Source organism: Hyaena hyaena, unplaced genomic scaffold, assembly GCF_003009895.1.
Source record: "Hyaena hyaena isolate Hyena2069 unplaced genomic scaffold, ASM300989v1 scaffold_51, whole genome shotgun sequence".
NCBI classification, from domain to species: domain Eukaryota; kingdom Metazoa; phylum Chordata; class Mammalia; order Carnivora; family Hyaenidae; genus Hyaena; species Hyaena hyaena.
The window spans coordinates 433647-448747 of NW_024080683.1; the positions used below are offsets into that span (position 1 = coordinate 433647).

At 52.7% G+C, this 15101-nt stretch overlaps 1 protein-coding gene across 2 annotated transcripts; it reads left to right on the plus strand.

Moving 5' to 3' along the window:
* The first annotated feature begins 8229 nt into the window (after positions 1-8229).
* DMRT2 (doublesex and mab-3 related transcription factor 2) lies at positions 8230-13659 on the plus strand. 2 transcript variants are annotated; one of them, XM_039230849.1, is made up of 3 exons: positions 8230-8709; positions 10254-10356; positions 12436-13659. In XM_039230849.1, exons 1-3 carry the CDS (start codon positions 8230-8232, stop codon positions 13491-13493), a joined length of 1641 nt encoding a protein of 546 aa, XP_039086780.1. In that variant the 3' UTR covers positions 13494-13659. The 2 variants fall into 2 exon arrangements, with proteins under 2 accessions (XP_039086780.1, XP_039086781.1); XM_039230850.1 differs by lacking the exons at positions 8230-8709; positions 10254-10356 and adding an exon at positions 11974-12042.
* The last annotated feature ends 1442 nt before the right edge of the window (positions 13660-15101 follow it).

A 15101-nucleotide genomic window follows, 5' to 3' on the forward strand; every position in this document is an offset into this window, starting at 1 on the left:
GAGGCCCCCGCCGCCGTCCCTTCCTCTGCCAGGGACTCCGAACTTCCACACCAGTCGCTGTTCGCCCGGACCGCAGCGCCTCCGGAAAAGCGGGCTGGTGCTGGGTTGCAAGGCCCGGTTCCTCCGCGGCCCGGGTGTGCACGCCCGCTCCACAGCGCCCCCGCGCGGTCCTGCCGCAGCGAGGGCGAACCCGCCGCGGCTTCTCCGGAGCTGCGTCCCGGAGCCGCGCCCCCGCCCGCCACAGGGGTCGCTGACGTTTGGCGCTGCCATCTCCTGGGGACCCGTAGACGCTGAGAGGGGATCAAAGCATTCTTGTGGAGGCCGAAGCGCCCAGGGTTGCACTTTTGTGAGCCCCGCCTCACCTCGCCAATAAATTTTTCTGCGAAAGAAGGGGCAGGAGGGAAGGGCCAAGGAGGGGGGCTGGTGGCCGCGAGGAGGGGACGGGAGTGTCATGCATCTGTGCTCCCGGCGCGTTAAATCAGTAGGAAGCAGGTGACATTTCTCCCTTGCTTGCCCGCTTCGAAGTGCTCATCTGCCCGCTTTGGAACACCCGCGGGCTCTGTAAGGTCAGCGTTTCGGAAGAGGGTTTCCTCCTGGCTCTTAAAGTGTATGGAGCCCTTTGTTATAACGGCGCGCCCTCAAGCAGAGCCTTTGTCTCTACCTGTCGCTCCCCCTCTTCCCCACACACCTCTCTGGAGAAACCTTCACACAGGCCATTTCCATTTTCTCACCCCACCTAGAGGTATAAAACAATATATGGGACATAGTTGTAGAGGCGATTTGTTTCAACCTCAGGTCTTTCATTTTGCAGAATGACAGATGGGAGCCTAAAGCACTGAGGGGAAGGAAAGTGGCTCAAGTTCAAGGGTTACTTTAGTTAGCAAAACCAAGGACAGGACAAGGGAATCCCTAGAGAGCCTTACTACCCCCGCCTCCCCCCGTATTTCATAGGTGGAAAGAATTCCAGAACTCTCAGGCAGGTCAAGTACTTTGTAGAGGTGTCTGTGTTTTTGCCAAACTGGCCTCAAGGCACGGGAATCACACCTGCAGTAACTTGGATATATGGACAGTTGCTTGCTATCCTCATGAAAACAAAGACAGAGCCAAGTATGGTTTGAGCCTCTCTTCTTACCCCTCCCCTCCCCACCCCCCAGTCCATAACAGACACGTGGTGTCATGCTTCACCAGCTGAACCCGCTGAGCCACCAGGCACCCCTAAAGTTTGTTTCCAATTATTTCCCCCCTCCTCTTGTCCTACTTGGACTTTTTTTTTAATGCCCTTGATCTTCTCACCATGAGCCACGAGTCCAACAACAGAAGTTAAATTTTGTTATCGCCTTTAAGGTTTGAGAGAGAACTTGGAAATCACTGAGTTTTACTCCTTCACTTTATAGTCAAGGCATCTGCAGCCGATCGAGGTGAAACGATTTGCCCGACGCCTGCTACACATGGATGAAATTAAATTTTCGCCATAGTGCCTGGCCCCCTCGGCTTTGCTTACTCCTCTCTCTCTTGATTTCTCTCAACTTGGTATAGCTGGACTGTGGGGAAAATACTGAGAGTGATTTGAGCGTGGATAAAATCTGCCCCCTCCAAATGTTAAACCCCACTATGGGATAGGTGTAGGGGGTGGAAAACTCTCAGGGTTAAGGGTTTCCAGTTTCAGTTAGTCATGAGGCCCCCTAGGGCCTGTATAGGAGGAGCTGGAGGCCCGGTGCGCAGGCGCATAGACACAGGGCCTCCTGATGTGGTAACAGGCTGCATGTCCTCTGATGGAAGGCAGCCACAGCAAGGACACTGCCCTCGGGGTGGAACCCAGACTCCACTATCACTCTTGAGTCTATACCTCCCCTGACGACCATTTGGAATGGGTACTGAGAAGTCAAGGAGGTCTGCGGTTGCTTCATGTCCTAGCTGTGACATGACCCTGCAGTGAATTGAGCCACATTCCCAGCATAGAAGATGAACATTGCTTGGGGCAAGCAGGCTGGCAGATCCGGGCAGCAAGATTGCTTCACCGCGAGGGCATCCGACTCCATATCCCGCTGCAAAGGGCACTTTTTAAAAAATTGTATGAATGCATCAAACGAACGAGTTACTGTGGCCCCTTGGGTCCCGTGCAGCCTCTGTGTAGCTGTGTGACTCCCTAACAAATCCCATGAGCTTCTCTGAGCCTCAGCTTTCCTTTCCGTTTGTAAAACCAGGGGCCTGGGCTAATCACATTCCCTTGGGGTTTCAAATGCCTGTGATTTAAACCTTGCTTCACAGGGAGGAGAGATGAGAACCTAGATCGCATTGTCCTTTTGTTCAGCTTTTTTTTTTTTTTTTTTTGGACGCGTAGAGCAAGGGAAGGGAGGACAGTTATCTTCCGAAAGCTGCCCCCCCCATCCCCGCCCCATTGCTTGTGACAGGTCGTATATTTGATTACGCAAAGCAAATTGGGAAATCATATCTCTGCAATCCCATCTGGGATTATTTATTTAGCCGCGTCCACAGCCGGTCAAAGTTGTGAGAGGATACAATGTTAGAAGCAGCTTCCCGCGAGAGGAGGTGGATTCGAGTTATCTCTAGAGAAACCAGAGCCGTACACCCGCGGCAGCAAAGCACTTCTGTGAGACCCAGGAATTTCCAAAAGTCACTCACCACCCCAGGCGCTGGAGGCAGGTTGATCTAGCTGGTGACTCAGGCTGGTGTTGGGGGGTGGGTGGCAGGTTCCTACGGGGGCCGGCCCCCCTCTCCAGGCCTGGGAAGCTGCAAAGTCAAGCGTGATGGGGAGGGAGGAGATGGGGCTTCGAATTTTCCCTGGCTTCTGGCTTTCTGCAGGCTAGTTCGCAGAGTTAAAAAATAACCACAAACTAATACAACAACTTCCAGGCACTTCCAGGTTCCGTATGGTCGGGTCACCCAGCCAGGGGATGGATCTACAGTGCCTTGAGCTTTGAGGTTCGCCCCACTTCGCAGCTGGGGAGAGTGAGGCGCAGAGGGAGGTGGAGGATCTTCCTCGCCACCACCCATTACTACCACCTGGCCCGGCAGCGGCAAACCAGATATTTCTTAACTGAATGAGCCACCCAGGCGCCCCTTCCCCCCGCCCCGCCCCCGGACCAGGTATTTCAAGCCCTGTCTTCCAACTTGGGACCTCGGGGCGCTTGCCTCCCAAAACACGGTGCACGGCCCGCCACACTCCAGCGGCCCGGGGTGCTCAAGGCCCCGGGCGAGAGGGGGCCGGGCCGGGAAGCCTAACGCCCTGGAGCCGCTGCCGGGCCGGCTCGGCCCGCGGGCGGCAGGCATTCGCTGCGGGTGCGCCTCGAGGGAAGCACCGGCCAGCCCGAGCCTCTTTTTCTTCCTTTCTTCTTTTTCTTTTTGGAAGGGTATTTAAAGAAAAAAAAGAAAGCCACCCTTATCAAGAAAAGGATTAAAAAACATCCCCCCCCCCCCTTTGCTTTTCAAGTTCCCTTGCTGGACTTGCTAAAGATCTTCACACCGGTAGATCCGAGCTGTACGGGGACCGGGAGGGGTGTGGGTGAGAGAGATTTGGGGGAACGGGAGAGGGAAGCAGAGGAGAGGCGCTGCGCAGCCAAAGAGAGAAGACCCGCAGGCCTCCCCCCTCCCCCCAAGCCGGAGGCACGTTGTCGATGGGGCGGCCCCGCTGCATTGTCGTTTACAAGAAGGACTCCGAATTGAACTTGGTAATTGAACTTGACAAAGGACTTCTGTCTTCCTCACCTAACGGGTCCACAAGCCACAGCCGACCCCTTTGTGGAGAGCAACGTGGAGAAAGGAGCTGGATTCCCCGCGCCCTCTCCTTTCAGTCAAGCTTGGGAGGCCTGACCCTGCCTGAGCTGCGAACGACCAGCCTCTGGAAGTTCATGAGGCTGCTTCCCACAAAGTCAAGTTCAGAAGGACTATGCCCAGGAAGGCCACTCTTCCCATTTTGCAGATAAGACACCTGAGGCACAGAAAAATAGACCAAGATCACACAGAGGAACAAGCCCCTTAGAGCCCAGGCTCTTGGATTCCTTGTGCTTCCGCACGTTTAATTTACTAACCAGTTTGTGCACCCTTAGATTCCTTTTTATTTTTCCCAGAAAAAATGGAGATAATTTCGTGTGTAACATAGGAATTCCTCAGACTTCCTGAAGCTCGTCTCAGGATAAAAAAAAAAAATCCCTTTCCCCACTCTCCCCCTCCCTCCCACCCATACCTCACTTTTTAGCAATTTGTAGGGATTCTGATTCTCTGCGGGGGCCTTCAGGGCCAGGGAATGGAGTGGAATTCAACTGGATCACCATTCAGCTACTTACCTCTGAGTGGTAGATGGGGGGCAGAGTTGGTGGTGGGACAGGTGGGGGTGAGGGTGGAGGGGGACTCCTGGAGAAGGGCAGGGAGGTGTAGAGGAAGCAGGGGGGGCCTATCCCGTCGGTTTCTTCTAGGGGTGGGAGAGTGCCCACCCACCTGAAACCCGAGGGCCCAATCCCTCCAGCAAGCTGGAGAGTGCTGCCTCCCCACGTTGGGTTGGACACTGCAGGGTTGGGTGGGGGTGAGGGGGGTGGGGAGTGGGGAAGGCCAGTCCAGCCCACCCATGCTCTCAGGATTTGCTTGGAGTTCAGGAACTAGTGCCACTGTCCTTGGGTCCCCCTACCTCCCCCAACCCCAGCCCCCATCTCCCAAACTAGTTTCGATTGCATAGTTTACTGTACACAAATCCCTCTTGTTTCCTCCTTGTATAGCAGCTTTTACAACTCCGGCTAGTTCAAGGACTGTTTGGGTTATTTTCTGTTTAGGAAACTGCCACTCAACGCCCCTTTCCCTCCTGTGTGTTCCTGGTATCCCTTCCCCTCAATCTGTTACACCCCCCCCAACAATTAGCAAATCGACTTCCTTGATTTTGCTTCTTGATAATCAAAATACCTAGTGAAGGGCTAATGTGCCCCCCCCCCCCCCCCGGCAAGCAATAAACAAAATAAAAGCCCAGGATGCCAATCGTGTGCACGCAAGGCCAGCTCTGGGAAAGGTTTGCAGTTCACTTTCACGTCGCAGGGGAGAGGCACTGAAATGCGTGTTTGCAAAAGCAGAAATGTAGCTAGCAGGAGTAGACGCAGAAAAAAAAAAAAGCTACGATAGTTGATAAAAACATGCTGTGTCCTGTTAGAGGAAGGCTGCTCAAACTCCAGGTATTAAAATCAGACAGGGAGAGGGGAGGGGGATATAAAATAAAAAACACGGTCGTATTGTGAATTTTTCTGGTAGGGAGCGAAGGGATTCGCGAAGTTTCTGAGACTTTAGAGTCCCACCAGCTCATTTCTCTCTCGGAGACCACTGCGTGACCCAGGGCTCCTGTGAACCTCAGAGTTTAATCACTGGAAAAACGGGAGGAAATAACGCATTTGTGCTGTGGTCACAATTTCAAATGCTCTCAGGGAGATGAACAAATGCACTTCGGCGAGTATAAAGAACTACGCAAAAGGTGATAAGACGGGTGTTATGAGGTGGTGCCAAGAAAGAGGCACGGAGGGTCTGCGTGACTCTTTGCCCATTTCTGAGCACGCAGGGCTCCCAAGTCACTCTCTGAGACGCCCAGAGCCACTGAGCAGTCTCCTGAAATAGCAGAACTGTTTCTCTGCTTCCTTTACCAGACGCTGCAAGAGGCTCTGGGGAGAAGCATCCGCACACAGGGAAACCCCAGTGTCTGGTTACCAGAAAAGAGCCTTCCAACTCCGTTGAAGGCTTGGGAACACTGCGGGTCCCGCCTGCCGATCGCCTTACCTCCACAGTAATTCCTAAATTGCCTCCTTTCCACCGCCCAGAACTTGGTTCATCGGCCTTGGAGAAAAGAAACGTCAGAATCAGTTCAGCAGTTTCCTTCCTTTAACGCACATTTATCGCAGGCCTACTGTGTGCTCGGCGCAGCGGCACTCAGTCTCCCAATGTGTCCCCCAAACCGATCCCGAGAGGCATCGGTTATTTAAAAGGGGTGACTAGACACGCCGTCTGAGCGATTTTAAATTCACTTCAAGACATAAAATGTAGCGTTGAATTAGGGGACTAATTCTTCCTTTAAACATGTTGGCAATTTTATTAAACATCTGCGTAAGGGGTTATTGAGAGAGACAGTAGGAAGTATTTTTTTCTTTATAAATACATTCATGCACACTAAAAACAGTCATCTTTAAAACAGCGTCGTTTAAACACATGCTTAGAGCGGTTATGTGGCACCTAAATCTCTAAATTGCATGTGTTTCCGTTTCCCCCCTTCACCCCCCCTTGCACGGTAACAGTAACTGACATCGGAGAAAAATGTAAGTGAAGTCGGTGACTTGGGGACCCGCCGGCCTCGCCGCTGAGAGGAAAGTTAGGAGGAACGACTTTGCACTTGAAGGGTGAGCGGCGCAAGCCACACACATACCTGCAGACCGTCGGTCCGCCAGCCCGGCCGGTGGTGGTGCAGGTAGCCCCTGACTTAGTCTCGCAGGAGAACGCGGGGCGCAGCGCTGTGCCCGGTTAGAGAGGCCTCATTTCCACCCCCAACTCGGGCTTAAAGATGAGTCGCACAAACACTGGACGTGCAGATAACGCAGAGACCAACGCCAGTCTTTCCGACCGCTGCCTGGACTATCCCCTTCCCCGGTGAACAGTGCGATTCGCCGGAGTGTGTTTTCTATGGTCCCAAAGATAAACGGCGACTTCACCCCGGCAGACGCCGTCACACTTCGGGTTCAGCGCACGGACGGACAACCCGGCTGCGCCGAACGCCGCGCGGGTGGATTCCGGAGGCGCGCGGGAGGGGGGAGGGCGCGCCGGCCGCCAGGAGGCGGGGAGCGCCAGGCCGGCGCGCCTCGGCCAATCAGCGCGCACACCGCCTGACAACCGTCCAATTAGAGGGCGCGGTGCTCGGGGGCCCCGAGCCCATAATACTAGGGAAGCGAGCAGAGGCTGACTATTGCTGCAAGGGGCGCCGCGCCGCGCGCAGCCGCTTACGCTGCTCCGAGAGCCCGAGATCCGGGGCCCGGGCCGCCCAGCATCCCCGCGGAGACGGGCTCGCGGGAAGCAGAAGCAGCCCCTGCGAGGGGAAGCGCTCGGGGCTGCCAAGGACCGCTTAGAACTCTGCGGAGTCCGGGATGTGCGGGGCGAGGCCGCTGAGGACCTGATTCATCTTCTCCACCCATCCTCCCGTACCCTCCCCCCGCCCCCCCCCCGTCCCCTGGGCTCTGAGCCTCCAGCTGTCAGCCCCCGATTCCGTGGCAGGGCGTGGCGCCCCCGATTTCTGTTGGCAAGCGCAGCAGCCAACAGCCCAGGAGCCAGGTCCTAAAGCTGGATCTCTTTTGCCTCGGCTGCTAGCTCGGGCCTCAGAGTCTCGGGTGAGTGCTGTGATGTCGCTGCGGGGTGTCGGGGGGGCCCAAGTCGCCTTTCCTTATCTGTCCTAATTTACTTGGATGTCTTGCCTTGAAGCGCAAACCATGCCCGGCGTGTGTGGAGACCGCGCAGCTCAGCCCTGCAAGGCTCACGCATCCCTGATGCAAGGGCATCTGCAGCGCCGTGCGCGCTGTCCTTGCTAGGCTCTGACAGAAGAACACTTCTTGGTGTTGAGTTGATTATTTGCTAGGGGCCGGGGGGGGGGGGCATGAGAGGGCCGCTCCCAGCTCAAAAGGGGGGGGGTCTCTGTAGTGGTGTTAAGAGGGTGAGGCATTTGAGAGGCGGAGGATGGTCCTCCGCTGGGTCTGGAAGGGCCCCTCGTGATCCAAAGCGGAAAATAACTCTCCTATCGATATTTTCACACTCATCGTGGCCCTCGTAGTTGGGTGTGGGGGAGCCTGCCAAGTGGCCCGGGCCGGCGTAGTTGGACACACAACTGTGTGTGTGTGTGTGTGTGTGAGATCAGCGCGTTACCCGGGGTCTTGTCCCGAAAGCGGGTGTAAAGCAGCAGAGAGGTCTGTGGGTAAAGGTCAGGCGCTCCCAGAGCACTTAGACTCCGCAGCTAAAAACCCTGTTGAGTGGGGAACTTCCGGGGGCCCTAAGGACCCCAGAAACGCAGCGCGGTGTGGATGTGAGGGACGCGCAGAGAACAGGGCTCCTCAGAGGGCCGGAGGCCCTACGACAGCTCTGGGCTCCAGGCCGGGGGTCCGTGCCTGACGGTGGCCGGTGCGTCTTCGGGTCTTTCCGTGTCCGCCAGCCCCCAGGGCGCAGGAGACCGAGCGCAGGCCGGAGCCGGAGCCGCAGCCGGAGCGCGCCATGGCCGAGCGGCCGGCGGCCGGGGACTGGGAGATCGACGTGGAGAGCCTGGAGCTGGAGGACGCCGGCCGCGCGCCGCCCGGGCCCAGCCCGCCGTCGGCCGACGGCGACGGCGAGGACGCCGACGACGCGGAGGACGACGGCGACGGCCTGGAGGCGGGCGCGTCCCCGGGGGTGGCGGGCCGGCCGGGGCCGCCGCGGGGAGCGCCGCCGGGGCCGCCCCCCGCGCCGCAGGCGTCGCGGGCGCCGGCCGGGCCCCCGGAGCGCGGCGCGCACGCGGGCGGCGGCGCGGAGCCGCGCAAGCTCAGCCGCACGCCCAAGTGCGCGCGCTGCCGCAACCACGGCGTGGTGTCGTGCCTCAAGGGCCACAAGCGCTTCTGCCGCTGGCGCGACTGCCAGTGCGCCAACTGCCTGCTGGTGGTGGAGCGCCAGCGCGTCATGGCCGCCCAGGTGGCGCTGCGGAGGCAGCAGGCCACCGAGGTGAGAGCCCGCCGGGCCCGGGGGTGGGGTGGGGGGGTGGGGGGGACAGGGGGCGCCGCGGGTGCCGGGCGTGGGAAGGGACGGCCCGCCCCCCACCCCCGAGCGAGCGAGGCGCCGCGGGCTGTGGAGACCCCGTGGCCTGCGGGAGTCGCCGCGGGGAGGAAGCCGGGGGCATCGCTGGGGAAGTTGGCCGAAAACATTTTGTAATTTTAAAAGCAGGCAGAGAAGGCTTCAGAGTGGTTTGGGACTTTTTGGGGCAACATATTTTTCTTCTACGTGTTAAGGTTTATTTGGGAGGTGTTGGGGGGGGGAGGGGGAGGACAGTGGTGGCGGCAATCGCTGTGTTACCGGTGCTGTTCTCGGAAAAAACCAAACCAAACCAAACCGCGCAGCTTCTGCTGTCGAAGGGAGAGGCAGAAAGTGCTGCCCATTTTACAGATGAGACCAAATGTGGTGTGGGAAGTTAGGTGCCCGCAGCCCTGGGTCCTGAAGACAGAAGCTTCTGACCTAAGCTAAGGGACTGGTGGAGAGGTCCCCGCTGCTTCCCACGGGGGGCTGCAGCTGTAAGGAGAGCTGGGGTTTTCTTTAGGGGTGAGGCTTGTCTTGACCTCCAGGTTTCCCGTGTCCATGGGTTCCTGCACTTGGGAGAGCTCAGAGCCAGGGAGGTTGCGGGGGTCCCCCCTTACAGATTCAGGGCCTGGGAGGATTTTTGCTTTTACTTTTGGGCTAGGAGGGACTGGGGAGGGGTTCACATACTCACCGGAGGCAGTGACCCGAATGGAAAGCTTCCCTAGGGCCCTGGAAAGGGTGCTGGATGCCTGAGGTGGCCTTGGCCTTGGGCTGAGCCTCCTTCTGCATGAGGCACGTTGCACAGGCAGGCTTATGCATCCCTCAAGGGTCCCCAGCTGGACTCCAGTGTAGAAGGACCCACCCGATCCGGGAGGTGACAGAGGGAGCACAGTCGGGTCTCCCCTCGTCCTCTGTCCCAGGCGGCCTCTGAGGGTGTTTGGTTTTCTTTTGTTTCCCCTTCACGTATTCCAGGCTCCCAGTGCGTTTGGCCAGACCCGGGAGAGTGTGAGAGACAGGTTCCCTCCTACCTCTCTCTCAAGCCCTCGCCCTCCATCGAGCCTGCCTTACTGCCAGGAGAAACCAGCTTCGCCTCAGTGCTCAGTGGCAGGCCATGGGCATCTTTGGCTGTACCTCTGGGCACCCGGGACACAGCTGTCCCCCAGCAGCTCTCCTTCAGGGCCTGGCTCCTGCGATCTTGACTGTGGGATGCCTCCCAGCTTCTAGCTGTGGGATGATTCTGGGGTGACCCCGTCACCGTGGCCCCAGAGAAAATCTGCCCCAGTGCCCATCAACTGAAGTAGCTCATTGTCCTGGGATTAAGGGGGTGCTGATGTGAATTTGTTTAGAATCATTTTTGCATGGGATGGAAAAAGAAATACGTTTAGACCGGGGAGGGCTGTGGATGCCCCTTCCTTCTCTCTTCTGTCCCATGATTTCTTTCAGGGCATTGTTGATTATGTTTCTTGTGTTTACAGGACAAGAAGGGGCTTTCCGGGAAACAGAATAATTTCGAGCGCAAAGCCGTATATCAGAGGCAAGTGAGGGCCCCCAGTTTGCTGGCCAAAAGCATTTTAGAAGGTAAAGCAACGCAGAGGTTTTCTTCAGCCTTTTAAACCAAGTTCTGAGGGCTTCCCATATTCACACATACGGCATTTTTATTAACCTGTGAAGGAGCAGTCTGAGGGGGAGGGTACTTTTCATTTGGAAGTTTTGCTCTACGGAGGAAATCTGGGTGTGGGGAAATGGATCTCACATACCTCTTGAGTTTTTTGTCTCCGGTAAATCTTGTCTGCATAATAGTTGTAGTCTGCCTAGTAAGTGAGAGGTTAACACGGAGTGCATTTGAAATTTGCCCTAGTGTGAGGGCTGTGCATAGATACACGGATCATGGACTGGGCAAAGAAATAAATTAAGAACTAATTCTTTGGTTGTAGTTGAAGTGAATAAGTGAAGTACCCATGCCAGTAAAGGTCCAATACTGCTGTTTTTCATTGCACTGTATTCCGATCAGGATCAGTTATGTCACTGTGTTTTTTCCAGCCCTCAGTTTACTATTTCTTATTTCTAGCAGTCGAGATTGTAGAAATCTGGAAAAAGTTTTGAATCAAACAGAGAAGTGGAGGTTGAATTTGAATTTGAACAGCGTGCCTTCTGTCTCTCTACCAAGTTTTCGCTTTCTCCAAAGCTTGGGGGATACATTAATTTTTCTTAAAATATTGCTGTTTTTAAAAAGTGACTCTCTTTGGGGATGAGATTTATTGATCTGATAAACAATATATTGATTAACTTTCACCATTTAAATAAAGGAAAGTTTGTATTTGTTCTAATCGCTGCTCCTTCCCAAGATTCAGGTTGAAAAGCAGTTTTTGTTTTTGGTTTTTTTTAAGTAGATATTTGAATTCTGTTTCTTCTCTTGTGGCTTCTGAATTGAGTTGGTTGTAGGCAGGTTGTAGAGTTTTGTTTGTGTCTTAACTCTGTGCTGTGCACTTCTGACCTTAGAATGGTTTCGTGTGCGGTAAAGATGAATTTGGTTGCAATCTGGGTAAACAGATTTATAGCCATAGGGACCACACGATAAATTGAAAAGGTGCCAAAGCAACTTGAGAAGCAGGCGGGCAAAATGGAATAGTAAATTCAAATAAATAACTTCCTGGCAAAAACTTACCATAGAAATGGAAACATTAATTTTCAAATTTGATTTTATTTGCAAATGAGGGCGATGGGCTTGTCACTCTGTAAACACAACCGTCACGATGGCTCCTTCAAACAAATTCACTAGTCCTGAGTGCTTGGGGATAGTGAAATACTCAAAGCATTTTATGCTGCTAGGAGTTCTGTTTATGCCACGCTGCTCTTTCATTTTTAAAATCTCTGTCCTTCTTCATGAAATGTGCAATGGCTTTATATCTAAGGATCGCCCGCTCAGCCATTTTGGTAACTGGCCAATGTGACTGGGAAAAATGTTTTAGATCGGTTATTTTCAATAGAGCAGGGAATCTCTTCTGCCTTTAGTTTTGTTTGTTTGTTTGTACTGCAAGTCGGGGGGAGGGGCCTGGTTACATTGTTCTCTGCAGAATCTGTTTGACTAGTTAACAGCTCTTTTCAATTTTCTGTGCTTCCCTGTTTTCTTAGTCTTTTCTGTTTTTCTCCTCGCTAATCTGCTGTCACTTTCTCTTTTTTCCTAGTTCTCCTTGGATTATTCTACACCTGTAACAATGTCCATAACGAACCGTCCTTAGAAAATAACAATGCCGTCAGCTTTAGGTATAGATATCTTTTTTGATTATGGAAAAAGATGACACGGATAGTAATAAAGATTGACTGAAGCAAGATGAGCAGACTTGTCTCTTAATGTGTAGGCACCTGGGAAGTAGATTAAACTTTCAGCCAGTGAAGTGTGCCTGTAAAGGTAAACAAAAACCTGTAATGACAAAAAACAACAATAAGAAAAAGTTACAACCTGGATCTCCTGCTCCCCAAAGAGACCTCTTTTCAACTGAGCCCGTACTTTCTGTGTAAAAGATGAATGTTGTAGACCTGTAAACTGCTCTTGTTCTTGTTCTGCCGATTTGCAGTGTTTCTCTTACCTTACGGGTTTCCAGATTTTTCTTCCCTGGTTGTTTAATCTCTTTCCTGTGCAATGCTTGCTTATTTTAGGCTACCGCCCAATTCCAGCAGAGACTTATGTGGGAGGGAGCTTACCCCTGCCTCCCCCGGTAAGTGACCGGATGAGGAAAAGGCGAGCCTTTGCTGATAAAGAGTTGGAGAACATTATGCTCGAGAGAGAATATAAAGAGAGGGAGATGCTGGAAGCCTCCCAAGCTGCTGCCTTGTTCCTGCCCAACCGTATGGTGCACGGACCCGAATATAACTCCTACAAAAGTGCTTACAGCCCCACCCCCGTGGAGCCGCCAAACAAGGACTTCTGCAATTTTTTGCCCACCTGCCTCGATCTAACCATGCAGTATTCAGGTTCCGGGAATATGGAACTCATCTCTTCCAACGTCAGCGTGGCTACAACTTACAGACAGTATCCCTTGTCCTCAAGATTTTTGGTTTGGCCCAAGTGTGGCCCCATTAGTGACACTCTTCTTTATCAGCAGTGCCTCCTAAACACCACCACTTCGGTGCAAGCCCTGAAACCTGGGACCGGCTGGGACATGAAGGGAGTGCGAGTCCAGGAGGGCCTCCTGGCAGAGCACGACATGATGCCAGCCAAACTAGAAGGCTCGCTGGTGTCGCCTCATGCTGCGGAGGTCCAGACCACGAGAAGTGACCTTCAGGGTCACCAGGGCTGCCCTGAGAGGTCTGCGTTTTCCCCACCCCGACGGAATTTCTCTCCCATTGTTGACACGGACTCCCTGGCGGCTCAAGGGCACGTCTTAACCAAGATCAGCAAAGAAAGCACCCGGCACCCCGTGCCACTTAAACATAATCCATTCCATTCATTATTCCAGCAAACTCTTAATGACACATCAGGCCCTGAGCTGAAAATGCCATTTGTCAAAGGGGCCTTTGAAGACGCCCCTAAGAAACCCAGGGAGTGTTTAGTCAAGGAGAACCAGAAGTACACATTTACAATAGATAGATACGCGGAAGACCTTTTCGTCGCCAAGCAAGTTGGAACAAAACTCTCTGTGAATGAACCCCTGTCATTTTCTGTTGAGTCTATTCTGAAGAGGCCTTCATCTGCCATCACTCATGTCTCTCAGTGAAAGGCCGCTTACACGGAAAGCTGCATTTTCTGACGTCTCGGAGGGTTCTTACCAGTTGCTTTTTTTTTTTTTTTTTTGAGAAAAGAAGGTTGATGTTTGTATAAAGAAATTTCTAATGTAAATGGGGATGATTTAAGAAAATTATATATATTCATATGCATGTACTTTTTCTCACCACATAAATATATTTAAATTTAAAGATGGAAATTGCTTATGTGCAAACTGTAAAGTTCCATGCTTTACACAGCATTTCCAAAAGCAATAAAGTTGACACTGTCTTCTAAAAAGACCCAGTGTTTGGGGCGCCTGGGTGGCTTAGTCGGTTAAGCGTCCGACTTTCGCTTAGGTCATGATCTCGCAGTTGGTGGGTTCGAGCCCCACGTCGGGCTCTGTGCTGACTGCCAGCTCGGAGCCTGGAGCCTGTTTCAGTCTGTGACTCCTCTCTCTCTGACCCTCCCCTGCTCACGCTATCTTTCTCTCTCTCTCCTAGAAATAAATAAAAATCTTTAAAAAAAAAATAAAAAATAAAAAGACCCAGTGTTTGCAGAAGTACCTAGTTGTCTTTGGGTGAAAAACTAGTGTCCATGAAATGTTTTCTTGTATTTTTGTAGGACTTGGTCTATTTTCAAGCTCTCTTAATGGTCAGTGGGGGTCACGGGAAGTGCCTTATAATGCCTTAGTTTTGCATTTTGGAGGATGGGGAAATTTTGCTATTCAAGACTGAGGCAAATACAGCTTTACGGAGAACACGGAGCAGATGTGCATGTCTACAGATTGGACAAAGAATTAATTTGCAGGGAAATCGAGTTAAAGAGCTCATTTATATCATGACCTGGCTTCTTGGGATGGATGTCTTTTTGCTCTCTGAGTCCCAGTTTCCTTTCCTGATTGCGATGCTTACTAGGGGCCTCAAGTGTCCATTCTAGATTGAACTTTCTATGAGTTCTAGGTTGCTGGGTGGGGGAGGGGGTCACAGAGCAGGTCCACTTGTAAGGTGAAGTTGGCCCAAACCATGATAGTGTATGGTTGAACTCCCTCTCAGCCTGTGTCATTTCACTGTCTCCTAAGGACTGGTGACAGCAGGCATTTAATTATTTAATTTCATTTTTTGCTTTTTTCTTGTGTTTACTGTTTTTTATTTTGTTTATTTTTAACATAATTTATTGTCAAATTGGCTAACATACAGTGCGTAAAGTACGCTCTTGGTTTTTGAGGTAAATTCGTATGGTTCATTGTGTACAGACAACATCTAGTGCTCATCCCAACAAGTGCCCTCCTCAATGCCCATCACCCATTTTCCCCTCTCCCCCATCAACCCTCAGTTTGTTCTCTGTATTTAAGAGTCTCTTACAGTTTGCCTACCTCCCTTTCTGTTTGTAACTATTTTTTCCCCCTTCCCTTCCCCCATGATCTTCTGTTAAGTTTCTCAGGATCCACATACGAGTGAAAACATATGGTATCTGTCCTTCTCTGACTTATCTCACTCAGCATAACACCCTCCAGTTCCATCCACATTGCTGCAAATGGCAGGATTTCATTCTTTCTCACTGCCAAGTGGTATTCCATTGTATATATAAACCACATCTTCTATCCATTCTTCAGTTGATG

Excerpts from the sequence above, each read along its gene's own strand:
- DMRT2 (XM_039230849.1), top strand. The coding sequence starts at position 8,230 with ATGGCCGAGCGGCCGGCGGCCGGGGACTGGGAGATCGACGTGGAGAGC. Across the intron at positions 8,710-10,253 it reads GGAGGCAGCAGGCCACCGAG|GACAAGAAGGGGCTTTCCGG; the intron begins GTGAGAGCCCGC and ends TTGTGTTTACAG. Across the intron at positions 10,357-12,435 it reads GGCCAAAAGCATTTTAGAAG|GCTACCGCCCAATTCCAGCA; the intron begins GTAAAGCAACGC and ends TGCTTATTTTAG.